General features: G+C 32.9%; 1 protein-coding gene across 16 annotated transcripts in view; it reads right to left on the reverse strand.

Moving 5' to 3' along the window:
- LPHN2 (latrophilin 2) overlaps positions 1-14,347 on the reverse strand; it is a 188,029-nt gene that overhangs the window by 43,510 nt on the left and 130,172 nt on the right. For 12 of the 16 annotated variants that reach the window (XM_008568343.1, XM_008568336.1, XM_008568334.1 and 9 more), the window contains exons 4-6: positions 11,458-11,567; positions 5,976-5,987; positions 4,259-5,059 (exon numbers count right to left, since the gene is read on the reverse strand). In XM_008568343.1, the coding sequence (XP_008566565.1) occupies positions 4,259-5,059; positions 5,976-5,987; positions 11,458-11,567 (923 nt within the window). The remainder of the gene's footprint in view (positions 1-4,258; positions 5,060-5,975; positions 5,988-11,457; positions 11,568-14,347) is intronic. The other 4 variants (XM_008568332.1, XM_008568346.1, XM_008568340.1 and 1 more) reach the window with 1 other exon arrangement.

Raw genomic sequence — 14,347 nt, forward strand, 5'->3', positions numbered from 1 at the left:
CATTAAAAGCACAAAGTTTCATGCAACCATATATAGTATAGCCATGTTTCTATGTATTATTTTATAATATATTTTCATACCTTTTCACCTTTTCATCATCAAAAGACGTTTAAAGCGAATTGACATGTTCAGTGAAATATTGGGAAATCATAAAAATGAACAAGAAAGTACACTTTTAGTGACATAATTAAACCCTTTAGGGGAACAACCAGAATTTGTGGGATTTCCACAAGGTTGAAGTTTAGCAATACTTCAAGGTAAGCAATTTTTTCTAATGTTGAAGCTAGAAATGCAGAGGTATTTCTGAAAATTAATATTTGTTTTCCACAGGTGGAGAAAGGTCCCAAAAGGGCATTTGATAATGAGAAATGTTTATACTTATTCAGCATTTATGTTATAGGTGCTGTGCCAATCACCTTTCCTGGATCATCAGATTATCTTATGTAATCTTTACCGCAACTCCATGAAGTAGGCACTATCATTATCTTCCTTTTACAGTAAGGAAACTGAGCCATGGAGAAGTTAAGTTATCTGTTTAAGGTCACTTGTCCACACTCTTAAATGCTATGATCTTACTCTTCTAGGTAAAAGATTTTCATAGACTCTGGAAAAGTATGGCATCCCACAAAGTAACTTCCACTTAGTTTTGAACATTTAATTGATACTGTGTTCTTTGTAAATCTCTAAGAGAAGAAAAGATGCGGGAAGATAAGACTAGAGCAATAAACGATAAAAAGTTTCATAATGAGGGCCGGCCTGGTGGCGCACTGCTACAGTTCGGATCCCACATGCAGACCGGTTCCCGCTCACTGGCTGAGCAAGGTGTGGGAGCAACACCGAGGGTTGCGATCCCATTGCCGGTCCGGTACGGGCGTGACACTGAGGGTTGTGATCCGTTGCCGGACACGAAAAAAGGAAAAAAAAAAAAAAGTTTCATAATGAAATTTATGTGACAAAAGGTTGGAAACTCAAGAATACACTCTGAATGGTAATAGGAAACACAACTCACAATATCGAGCACCCAGATTAACTGATTTAGCATGCTGCCTACCATTTATTGAGTACAGACATCTAAGAAACGATGCTAATAAACACATAAACATATACAGAATGAATCAATTTACTATGGTAGTGTTTACTAAGAACTTGATATTAATCACCAGGTTTTTTTCCTGCATAAAATTGTTTGAGGACAATATCCATTTATGTTAAGGATAATAATATTCCCCTCACCAAGGTCCAAGAACTCACCCATTGTTCACTGAATGAACTCCAGCTAGAGTGAGTTTGTAGCCTGGGGTAAGGCAAAAATGAGCATTCATTAAATTTACCCTTATTCAATGTCTAAAAAAACTGATCATGTCTTATAGAGAATTCTTTATCAGTGAAAAGACATTTCAGGAAATATGTATTCTATGCTAAACTCTTCCTAAATATAAACAAAACTGGCTCTCTAGCTAAAAAATTTCATTCCTATTACTGAAGTGTCTTATTTCATAGTCAAGGCAAATATTCAGGAACGTCTCAACCCGCACAAAGACACAGCATTTCCATGATAATATAAGGGACATCAAATTTGCAGAAAAATTAGGTAAATACAAAGCAAACCAGATTAAGAAATGGAAAACAGTTAAAATAAAACAGAATTTCTAAGCATTTTTCCTAAATCCACTTTGAAGAGGGAAATGGTGAAAGTAGAAATCCAGAAGTACTTTAGAGGAATGGAGCAAATCAGCTATGCAGGGATCACATAAAGCTAAAAATTCAAAGTTAAAAAACAGATCAGGGCACAGAAATAATATGTGTGCACTGTTAGGAATGAAAAGGTGTGCATTTATATATAAATGGGGAAAGGTACTGAAGCTAATATACTATGAAACAATTCACAATGAAAAATGAATGAATAATTTTATAGCACAATTTATGCTCTGGCCAGATACATGGTAGCAATTCCAGTACATAAGACTTTAACTGATAATTTTAGCAAAAATAAGTCAGTCACTGCTTTATGACAGGCAAAGACCTGATTTATCTGATTGCTCTGTCCTATCAGTTTCTCAGATCTTGCTTCTGGAAAGCTGACAGTAGCTTTCTGGTTTGACCTAAATTTATGGGCCAGAACAGTTCTACAAAGCCCCACCTGCATGTAAACAGCAAGCAGCTTGGATGAGACAGACAGGCATCTCTGAAAGCTTATGAAGACAAATTATAAAAATAAGAATATGGGTCAAACATGCAGCAAGAGAAATTTAGGTCAGATAAAACTGTGTATCACAAAGAGTTTAATAAGGGGTCAGTATGAATTTTCACATTCTGGGAACGTTTAAGAATGAATAACTATTTTGGATGACAAAACACAGCTGTAGGAACAAATAGTTGCTACATATGTCTAAGTTTCTCATTTTCAAAGCTGGTAATTACTCTTTCCAAAAAGCATGTAAATTATCAAAGGCTTTTTCATCTGAAATGGATCAAATTATTTACTAGAATATTTGCCACATGTGGAGAAAAACATATTACTCATCTTTGTATTCAATGAAATACTTTGTGACAAGTAGATGGGTAATGATATTTCTGTTGAATTGAATCTGTACTCTATTTACAATCCTTCAGGTGTTTGATTATAAATTTGCAATTTCTAAAGCATATTTTTCTTTTTTTTTTCCTACGGAGGAGAAAAGACTACCCAAGACAAATGTAACAGCTATCAGGGTAAAACAAGTTACAAAACTGTTAACACTAGGATCAATACAATTTTAGCCAATGCCTAAAGTCTGTCAATGCATGATGTTGGCCTTTTGTCAAACCGATAGGATAAAGGAGAAGAACTGAAGATTGCAGTAGCTTTTGGAAAAACAACAGATTTGTGAAATATTCCACATTGCTGGCCTCAAGAACAAACAAATATATCTGAATTTTAAAATTCTAAGATACTATCAATAAAGATTTCATGCCCTAAAAGAAGACTTAATTGTTGAAAATTGAATAGGGACATTACTGTTACAGCTTTAAGCAAAGAAACTCTAGACACACATGATTTAGAGAAAAAGGGGCTATACTCTAAGTAAGTCAAACATCATTACTGCTCTTATTTTATAAAACAAAATTCACATATTTTGGTATTCTATCATGACTCAAATTAGAAATTCAATTATGAAAGGCTGCAATTTCTGTTTTTGAGGTCCAGACTGTGTGTCAATATTTAGAACTTAGTAATATTGTATCTTAAAATATGTGTGTATATTTAAGTATGTGTATTTCTTTAACAGAAGACATTAACTTCTGCTCCACCTTGTTGAAGAGATCTCTCCAAAGAACTTTTTAAGTTCCTAAAATTCTGAAGTAACTCAATAACTTGAAAATTCCAATTAACTCAGTATATTGAAATATTACTTCAGAACTCAAACACATAGACATCATTGCTCAAATAGGAAAGACTTATAATTAGAGAAAGCTCTGTAATAATGCATTAACAGGTTACACTTTTGTCACGAGTACAAGCTAATCTTGTTTTAATGAAATATTCATTTAATTTACCCTCAAATTATTTCCCACAGAACTAAATTCACTTGACAAACCAAAATATACTTCCAAAAATTTAGCATTAATTTCTGAAGTAATGATCCTCCATAAAGATATCTAAACAGAACACAAATCAAAAAATGCTAGCAGACCTGTCATTATAAATCATCACTTGGGATGATTTACTTAGTTCATGTGTGACAGAGTCACAGAAATATTAAAACTGTCACTAATTTATCAGGAAGCAAAAATATGTAATTTATATGATGGTCTAGAAGACATTGGATGACTCCCTCTCCTACCCAGAGAACAGATGCCAAAACTTCAGAACACTTATGCCTGGCATTATACGTCAAAGTCTATCCACTCTCCTGGGACTTCCTAACATACATTTCTTTTAACCACTGGCGCCAAGAAGTTACAAGGTCTGCACATAGATTGTAATCCAGAAGTCAGGTAGCAAAAAAGAAAAAAAAAAACCAAAGCTAACAGGTTTGTAGTTGGTATCACCTTTTTTAGCAATGAAAAACTGAACTGACCAATGATGCTACAATTTCTTGAAGCCAATCAGTAAAGAAATTCAGAAAAAGTAAATGAACCAAAGAAAGGCTAAAATGTGCCACACCATTATCCTTTGTGTTTGGGGAAGAAAACAGACAAGAAAAAAATGTTCAAAGTCTTTTAAAAGTAAGCTGTTCATAAAGTGACATAAACATTAGCAAGCAAACATTCTTACCTTGGGCAGGATCAGGTGGACCAAACTCCAGAGAATATCGTAAAATGAAGTTATTGTTCCACACATAGAGTTGGTTATCTCTTGGATTGTAATCCACCGCAGCAATATACTGGTACTGGTTGGGGAAGGGAACATCTACATATTCTCCTCGGTTTAATCGGGTATTGTAAATATAATCAATTGCATTCTTGCCTGTTTCACTTTCATTGTCTTGATAAACTGACCTGACCACATAGAGCACTCCGCATATCATAAAAGCATTTGATGCAGCACGTTTGTCATATACAGTCTCCCATGTTGCTTCAAATCGAAGAGTATATGGATTAAGTTGGCTGATAACTATCATTCCATTGTTCTGTTCAGTGGCATAAATGACCCATAAGCCATTTTCATCAACTGCTAGGTCGATATCAGTCTTTCCTCCCCATCTATATGGTGAGGTATCATGGTAGTTGGCATAGTTAATTATGGCCTCGCCACTCTTAATTCTAGTCCTCAAGTCAAATTTCACAATATTCCTCGTTCTTTCCTTGTTAAAGAAGACAGCACCATCATATACCACAAATCCAGTACCATCTACTCGATTTGGAAGTTTATATGTTGTTGTTTGACGACTATTTTGGAAATCTTCTAAAGAAGCATATTCTATTAAAGTATCAGTACGATAGGGAGTCCAGGGCATGAAATAAATTTTATCTGCAGCCTGAAGAGGATCTTTGCACCAAGCACCTGCCTTTTGTTCTGCTTCATATATACATGGTGAGTCCACAATTGCTTTCAAGGTCCCAGGGCACACAAAAACTAACAGTCACAGAGAAAAGACAAAAATTAAACCAAATTAAAAAATTACACAGGCAAACATAAGTTTTAATAATTACAAGTCAAAAAAGAAAAATTCATTTTATTAGCACTCAATTTTACCAAAATGTATACTTAATACAAATATTACCCTTGTTTTTTGAAGTTACCATAATCAATGTACCAGCATACAAAGTGGCTGGGGTTTATTTTTACAAATACAAGCTTAAATAAAGATCATTCATAATTGAGATAACAATGTAAATTTTTGCTGTGCTTTTCTTATAATTTGGTAATTTATGCTTTAAAACTTTGAGCTTGTGCCTAAAAATGTATAAAGTATTTAATTTTATTCCAGACTTTATACCCATCAACCACTAGCCCACCTATGAGCCCGCAAAAGCAATACCACAAAACAAGGCAAATAAAACAGAAAACCCAGTGAAAAGGCTTACTTAGAACTTTTACAGAAGTGAGACTGAAAACAAAGTTACTTCAATTTTAAGAACATAAATATTTGGAAAATGCAATTAGGAGCAGAGGAAAGTAAATACAAGAAAGCAGTGATGAAACGACCAGGAAACCCTGTAATCATGGCATGCTATGGAGAGGGTTCTGGAAGCCAGGCAGGATGACACTTCAATAAGAAAATATTCAAGGGTGTCAGAAAAAGAGATAAAGCGTAAAAAAGATACAGAGAAAGGGCAGCTCCCCTTCGCAGACTTCAGAATTTTTACCCCATCACCAGATTTAACAGTCATAATTTCATTGTAAACAGTCGACTTCTGTATGAGGTGCATTTATGAGATCCTGTTGATTATTTTAACATAGGAGTGTTGTGGGAAAAGGGAAGGGAGGAGGTTAACATCCATAAGGCACATAACAGGGAGCTGGGGTTCAGACTGTATACGTTATTTACCTTTTTGCTCCACTTCTATTTTAAGCATCGGAAGAAAAATAAAAAAGGTGCAAGGAAAAAAGAAAAAAGATTAAGATAAATTGAGTATTAGCCTAAGACTGAATTTGTAATAGATGCTAAATATAGGAATAAGAGCTGTACTACTTTGGATAAAGAGAAACACACAACAGGAAAACGTAGCAGAAGAAAGATTCTAAAGTTACATAAAAGAACATGGATCAATCATTTTAGTAGATTAAAGAGGCATTACAAATCTGCTGGCATGTTGCTTCACTTAGCGTACCTGAATAAATAATGAAACTCTTCACTAATGCATATATATATACTCATGCCTTTCCAAAGTCACTCAGCATTCTTATCAAGTTTTGCTTTCTATATATGTGCTATAGGCATTAATGCATGCATAGGTGTATCATCCCCATTTATCTTATGTGAACTCAGTTACTAAATTGATTAAATTAGGTAAGCATAACAATAGGAAAATACGTTTATATAAATGACAACTCAATTTGGAGTTCAGGTAAAAGTTAATAAATATTGATGTGGTTACATTTTTTCCCAAAGATATTTATGTAAGAAGAAATACTGTTTTTCTATTATTTTCTATTTCTAGAAAAATCCATCTTAATCATAATAAAAATGTCCCCTTTTCAGGAATATATAAATCTCCCCACAGCCCCAATAGGATTTTGAAGAGTGGGGGTACGGTAGTAACTTCTTCCCCACTAAGAATTAGTAAATTCATTTATTTAGGTTTATATATACTCTATATTATAAAATTCTTATTAAATTTTCTATATCATATATCTTAAACTTGTAATAGAAAGTTTATTAAAAAAAGTAAGCAAATACATACAAGGGAAAAGCAAGCACAGTAGGCAAGGAGAAAAAGGAAGAAAGAATTATGGTTAGCTTATTATGACATTTTCTACCATCATCAGTTTACAAAGAAAGCAAGCTAGCATGCAGTGACAATCATATCAAGCATTCAAAGCAAATACCTTGACTCCACAGACCCCATAAAAGGTAAATGCTTTCATAAAACAAACCTGATTAGTAGAGTTACATGAGAAAAACAAAAACAAAAAAAACTACAAATGTAAAGAAATGAACTATGCAGGTAGAAAGGATGCTATATAAGATCTTTGATGGTAAATAGTATTCTAATAATTACAAACCATAAAATAATATTTTAGATTGTATGCAGGTTTGAAGTATGTTGCCTGAATTTCATAAAATGCCCACATTGATATCTGTGTTTTTCCCTCTTCCCTTATTAAAATGCATTAGGGTATGCTAACACTGCATCTCCAAACTGATTACTCAAAGACACTGTAGTCTTACATTTCATTAAGATCTTAGCTTGATTAATTTTTAAAAATTACAATAATTCATCAAGATAAAATACTGACCTTCTGTAATACCTATGGGAGAAATATACTACGCAAACATTTTCACCACAGGAGCAGCACATAACCTTCCACAAAGAGCCACAACCTCCCCCAACCAACTTGGTCTATTTAACGACTTTCAGGAAACATACTTGTTCTATATTGGGCGATTCTGACTACATGTGGTAAATAGAAGAAATTCAATGTTACTGACTTGGAAACCATACTTTTTTTTATAAACCACTTGTCCTAAAACTACTCCTCAGTGAAGAGCAATATTATACCTCCTTAGAATCAATAACGGAAGGGCGTGGTGAGAAAATGAGGATAAGAAAAATCATTAGCATTGTGACTGCTCATTTACATATAGCTGTATTTTTTTCCCCTAAGGAATGAAATGATTTACTGAAATGAATTAATTAAATGTAAAAGAATTAAAACGGAAGTTAAAACAAGTTCAATAAGAGATGTATGAAGTATATTTTATGTTTTCCATTCATTGAAAATGGCTGAATTTTTTTATTTTATACCCTAAAATGACAGTGCAGTTACTGAGCAAAATATCAAATAGGGAAGTCTTATATTTATTTGTAATTTAACTGATACCACTTACATTAAAGAAAAATAAAATAAATGTGAATTTATATAATTTATAATTCTGATGAAAACTGAAAAGTAACACCAAGGGCAAAAATAAAAAAAATAATTTAAGAAAACATTGGATGGCTGATGTGCCGTATTAAATATGGATATTTAAAACAAAAAAGTCCCTACATTATAATTTTTATGAAAACCCAAAGGATAGATATCTGTCAAATCAGCCAAAATTCTATCAACTCAGAAGAACATAAAAATACAATAAAATGAATGAAATTAGCATTCCTTATCACATGCCAAATATATACTGCAACTTGTCTTAAGAGACTGTATGAATTAATTCATAACAATACATTTACTTTTCTATAGACCAAACACACAAGTACATGACCCACCAACAGCAGTGGAGGACAACTTGGATATGCAAGACATAAAATTGACCCAAACTAACTACGGCCTACATACTCTGTATCTGAAGTGACACACTATTTCATTTTGAATAATTTCACACGTTTATTCATTAATAATTTAGTCAATAACAGCTACTTTTTCTCATCAAATAAAACTTGTAGCCAATATGTAAAAGAAACAATAATTTGAAATAAGAGGGTACAAAATTGAAAACCATATCCTGCCTGTACGATGCAAAATTCCAAGGTGATGATTCTCCTTTTTCCTCCAAGGTCCTTAAGACTTCTTTTAAATACATGCAATTCCTAATATTCTGTCAATGATAAAGGATGCCCTATATACATACATTTTTGACACAGACATTATCTGGGCAAGGAGAAATGTCACGAATAATGCATGTGCCTGTTCATAAACATACTAAAGTAAACCTGATAACAGCATTTCTAACGTTTTCTGTTGAGCAACTTTATTATAAAATTTTTGTAACTAATGAAAAATTTCTGAAATTGTTTTATAATAGGACAAAACAGTTGAGATATATAAGCTCCTAGAGGATTTGCTGTATACAAACTGCCATAAAGCCAAGTGGTAAAAAATACCTTATAAATGTTATCTGATGGTGACAATTTTTATTAACAAGTAAACTGCAAAAGAGGTATCCAAATGTTACAAAGTACAAAAACACTATAAAAACAAGAAGAAAATGAAAGCTTGACCCTTAAAATAAAAGCATGTGTAAAGAATGAATATAATGGATAGAAGGATAAAAAAACAAAAGGAGAGAAAAATGGGTAAAGGAGTTATGCAGTTCTACATAAGACCAGAATAATCTACAAAGATCCTTTGCATTAAATTTTAATATTAGTTGAAATCATGTAATTTATAGTGTGTCACTACTGTACAGTATATAGGAATTACAATTACTTCTATTCTTTAACAAAGAGTGGTTAAAACAAAAAGCCATAGACTTATTTCTGCCTCGTGCAAACATCTAGAAAGGTAACAGCAAATTAATTACTGGGTTTTTAAAAATTTTAAAGGACAAAATCTAAAAAGAACAAATACTTCTCTGAGTATAGCTATTTGCAAGTTTAGTGCACAATGTACAATACTTCTGGAGAACTGAAAAAGTAAAATTTTGAAAGTTAGATGTTCCAGAAGATATCCACATTTTCCTTTCTTAAACAGAGCAAGAAATAACTTAGGAGTCTGAAAATAATATTTGCTTAACACTGTTTTTGGTCTATAGGCTAGGTTACAGGAACTGGTTCCAGAAAGACACAATTCTTGGCAGCTCTGACTGATTCCACTGTTTGGGAATGGATGCTGTGTTCCTTCTCTAATTTGAAGACGGAAACCATGCTAAATTCAAGTGACTTTATGGAACAAAATTTTGGTTAGCTCAAAAGAATACAATGTTCCTCTAGTGGCATAAGAGAATGATTATGTAAGCCACCAACACTACACACAGGAGAAATGATATAAAGATCAGTGCACTCAGTAGGCTTCCAATCCTACAAATGGTATAGAAAATACTGAAAACATAAAAAGCATCCATTTCACAGTAACACAGGAACACAGAGCAAGGATGAAAAGTTAATTTGTGTTTGGCCTTTAACTGGTAATACAAAAAGCCAGTTTAATTTATCAAAACTGTGGCAGAGAGGAGAGAAAGAGTGCCTTCACAAGGATGTGTGAGAATGTATTACTACCATACCGGACATAGCATATCTATCAGAATTTGGGGGCCGGCCCAGTGGCGCACTGGAGAGTGCGCCGCTTGGGAGCGCGGCGGCGCTCCCGTCGAGGGTTCGGATCCCATGTGGAGACCGGTTCCCGCTCACTGGTTGAGCACGGTGCGGGCGCAACACCGAGGGTTGCGATTCCGTTGCCGGTCCCCAGTACGGGCGTGACACCGAGGGTTGCGATCCTGTTACCGGTCAGTAAAAAAGACAAAAAAAAAGAAAGAAAACAGGAGGGGTTGGGGAGAGTGAGGCATAGCACATGGTGTGAAAGTGTTAAATGTTGAATGTGATCAGTCTTCTAGAGCTGCATTGGCCCTCTGGTTTTACAAATATTGAGAGCTTGAATATATGACTCTGTCAGAACTAGTAATCTAGTTTCGGAGGATACGGAAACAGCAATTTCATTATTTGGTTAATCCAATTTTTTTTAGGGGGGAAGTGTACAAATACTGTCTCAAATCATTAAAATTGCTGCTAAAAAACTTTTAATTCAAATGCCTATGAATTCAAATGTCATAAACTAACGTGACATGACTTTTTTTTCAGTTTAATAAGAAGACAACAATACTATCAATGTAGCTTATGAACATTACGTAATATATTCAAACTTTTAAGTTGTCTAAAATGTAAATTTTTTTCTATTAAAAGTATAAAATATAATTTAGAAGTATAAATTCTGAGATTTGAAGGAAAATGACATGGAATTATCCTACCTATAAAATTTTCAACTGAATTTTAAATATCCCTCTGTAGGATCTTAAAAATGATGTTAACAGAGTTAAAAATAGAAATACGTGCAAGATTTTGTTATACCTATTTGATTTAGCATTAAGATTTCATCAGTGAATCTAGTAAAGCAATGCTCCCTCAAGAATGATGGAACAAAAAGGGAAGTGCTTGCCTCAGTTTCTGCAATGGTAGCTTTTATCAGGCACTAAAGTTACCACAACAGCAGGTAGCCATTCAAGTAGCTCACGATTAAAACTGAAGTCAATTCCTTCTTTAGAAAACTGTGAGCCAAACCAATTTGTCAGCAACTGGTATTGGGCAAAAGTACAGATTTCTATCAGCCCTATTGAATAGCTAATTCAAGTTTGTTTTCTGGAAAAACACTAGCCTTAAAAGCCAAACACTTAAGAACACAGACAGACACTTGGCCAGCATCACACTATGGCTTCCTTCCACACTTCATGAAGCTAATTGAAGGCCCGAGTCTGTTAGTGCTCTGCATGCATAATGGTTTTGTAGGCCATAAACATATGCTTCTTTCCCATGTGTAGTCTTTCAGCATCAACGAGGAATGCTGGAGAAAGCAAAAAATATAAACTTCATACTTACTGTAAGGGACACACTCATATTGGACTTCAAGGTATTTGTATGTTCCAGGACATGGATCAGGAAATACATCTGACCCAGTAACTACTATACACTGTGTTCGATTGTTGCACCTGGAAAACAAAATGAACCAAACTTGTGTAACACAAAAATCTGTTTATTTTTACTTGAGAAATAGAGAATGGATTCATATTTTCTTCAAGCAGCTAGAAGCATAAAACAAAAAAAACCCCCCGATATTAGGTTGTTCTATATTATTTAATAGGTATAAAAGCCATATTCTCTTTATGTTGTAATATCTCTGTATCATGAGTTACACTAAATTTTAACTAGAAGTAAAAAGAAAATAACTGACAGTTTTCTCTATTCTACTATATATTTTGAGTTTTTGACATATTCAACATGTATTGGACAAAAAATATTAACAGGATATTCAGTGTCACACTTAGAATTAAAATCACATTTTTAAAAATGATATTATGACTGAATAGAAATATAGAGTCATAAACTGAATAGCTCAGCAGGAAATTTTGACAACATATTAAAACAAACAGGTAGCCAGGTTTTTAAGTTTATCCTAAATCTAATTTTGTGTTTTCTATTACAGGCACTTTCTATACTCCTGAATACCAGATACCAAGCTACTTGATCTTATTTGTGCTATAGCCTGCATAAATGATATAATGCATTTAAACTATTTATCACAGTGCCTAGTATTTAATCAATGTCTAACCATTGTTGTTACTTTTACTATTTTCATAGATCAATACACTTACACTATCAATTTGATATGACTATAGCACCTCAGTTCTTATCAGTACTCTCTGAAATATAACATTAAAAAGAATGTGTCTAACATGATGCCTAGAATGTATTATTATTATATGGAAATATTTTCTTATTTTTATGTTGTTAATTCATCAAACGTTTTAGAAGTAAGTTAGAATTTTAGGCAAGATGATATTAAGTTCTATGAATTTGTCCAAATGGTCTTTTTATAAGCTTTGTAGAAGCAACATTATTTTTTTCTTTTTTTTTTTTGCAATTTGATTTGATTACATCCCAATGGAAAGTAATGTTTGCTGGGTTTTTATTATGTTTTCTGATAGCATATATATTGAGAAGGCACAACAAGCAGAAAAATAGCATTATAATAAAATTTATTTAACAATTTGAATACCAGATATTCTATACTACATAAAATGACTGAACTATAAAACAGCATTAGAAAGAACTTCGAAACAGCATCCCAATATCCATCCAGCACAACTAACTAAAGGACAGTGGAAGCAGAATCATATTAAAGAGGAGTAGGGATGTTCAGTCATACATCTTGGTGCCATTTCAACTCAAAATCTAGTTGATTCTTCTTAGAAAAGCAGCAAAACCTGAAAACGTCTATAAGATTAAATAGGTAAATTTTATAATTCAAAATATACTATAAGGAACTTCAAATTAACCTTAAATTACAACTAACATTACTTGTACAAATATTAAACTAATAACTTGTATATCATGATTACTCTGTAATACGTATGGCATTTATTTTTTTAAAAAAACATACCATATACTACTGTTTCCAAGAACATGGATAACATAAGTTGTACAGTTTCATGGTCTTCTGAAACATCATATTTTCCTGTCATTATTCTGTATTTCTCTTAAATTGGTTCACTCACTTGAAGAAATTTGACAGTGGTGTGCCATTTAGTGTAAATAAATTATTTTAACATGAATCACAGAACTAATTTTATATCTTAAAATTTAAAACAGGAGGTAGATTAAGATTTCTCAATAGGTCAATACCTAATACTTCAGCCAATGTAGAAACATAATTCTGATGTTTTAAATTTTGCACCAATAAGAAAGTTCACCGCTTTTTTAAATGTTTTTTTGATCTCCCAGGAATCCTCAATCACTAAACTGGTACTCATCAACTACGAAAGTCTTTTTATTTCCTTCCTTGTACTTATTCATATCTCCAGGGATTTCTGAACCTTTACAACACTTCCACACCTCTCAGAAGTGAAGAAATATAAACTCCTGTGTTAGATACTCCTTTCATATACTCCCTCAGCATACATTTTACAACCACTCAGCCAAACTCTGCTATGCTTTGAATGGTTTTAAGATATATTCATTATAAAAATCCCATAAAATAACAATTCCGCTTGTGGGTAACTTTTCGTCACCCTTCCTCTCTCACTAAGGTCTCCTTCTCACATCACCAAACTAGGGACAGGTAGAAGAGAAAGGAGATTGTACTCAAGACTGAAACGGACCAAGAACATACAGATCTTTGGACCAAGGTGAAATAGAAAGTAGCTCAAGGATTTGGGAATTAATGTCATCTTCCAAAATAAAGAATACATTGAAGATTACACAATTTTTCTCCACTAGAAGTAATTAGATGAATGAATATGACTTTAATATGGGATTAGAAATTGTTTATCTTTTCTCCATATTGCAGTATGTTTTGCAAGTATACGTGAGATAAATACTCCTGCTTCCATCATATTTTGTTTGAAAGATTATCCAAAACCATAAAATAAAAAATAATTGTATATATTTACTCTTTCTCTGAACAACTTTGCGTTAGTCATCTGACCACAATTACAAGTTCAAATTAATGTCAAAAGCAATTACTATAGTTTATATCAACCACATAATTCTTATTTCTTGAAATAATCACATTGTACAAAACATTCACTGTAATACAGCAAAAAGTACTAATACTGCAACTATAATATCAAGTAAAATTGAAGGCAAGGAGGCTTAATGAAATTCCTACAAATAAAATTATATAATTTCTAGAATTTATGGCCTCCCAAGATATCAAAATGGTCATTGTACATTTGAAAATTTACTATATATATATATGTATATATATATA

The sequence above is a fragment of the Galeopterus variegatus genome, unplaced genomic scaffold (genome assembly GCF_000696425.1).
Source record: "Galeopterus variegatus unplaced genomic scaffold, G_variegatus-3.0.2 Scaffold401, whole genome shotgun sequence".
NCBI lineage: Eukaryota > Metazoa > Chordata > Mammalia > Dermoptera > Cynocephalidae > Galeopterus > Galeopterus variegatus.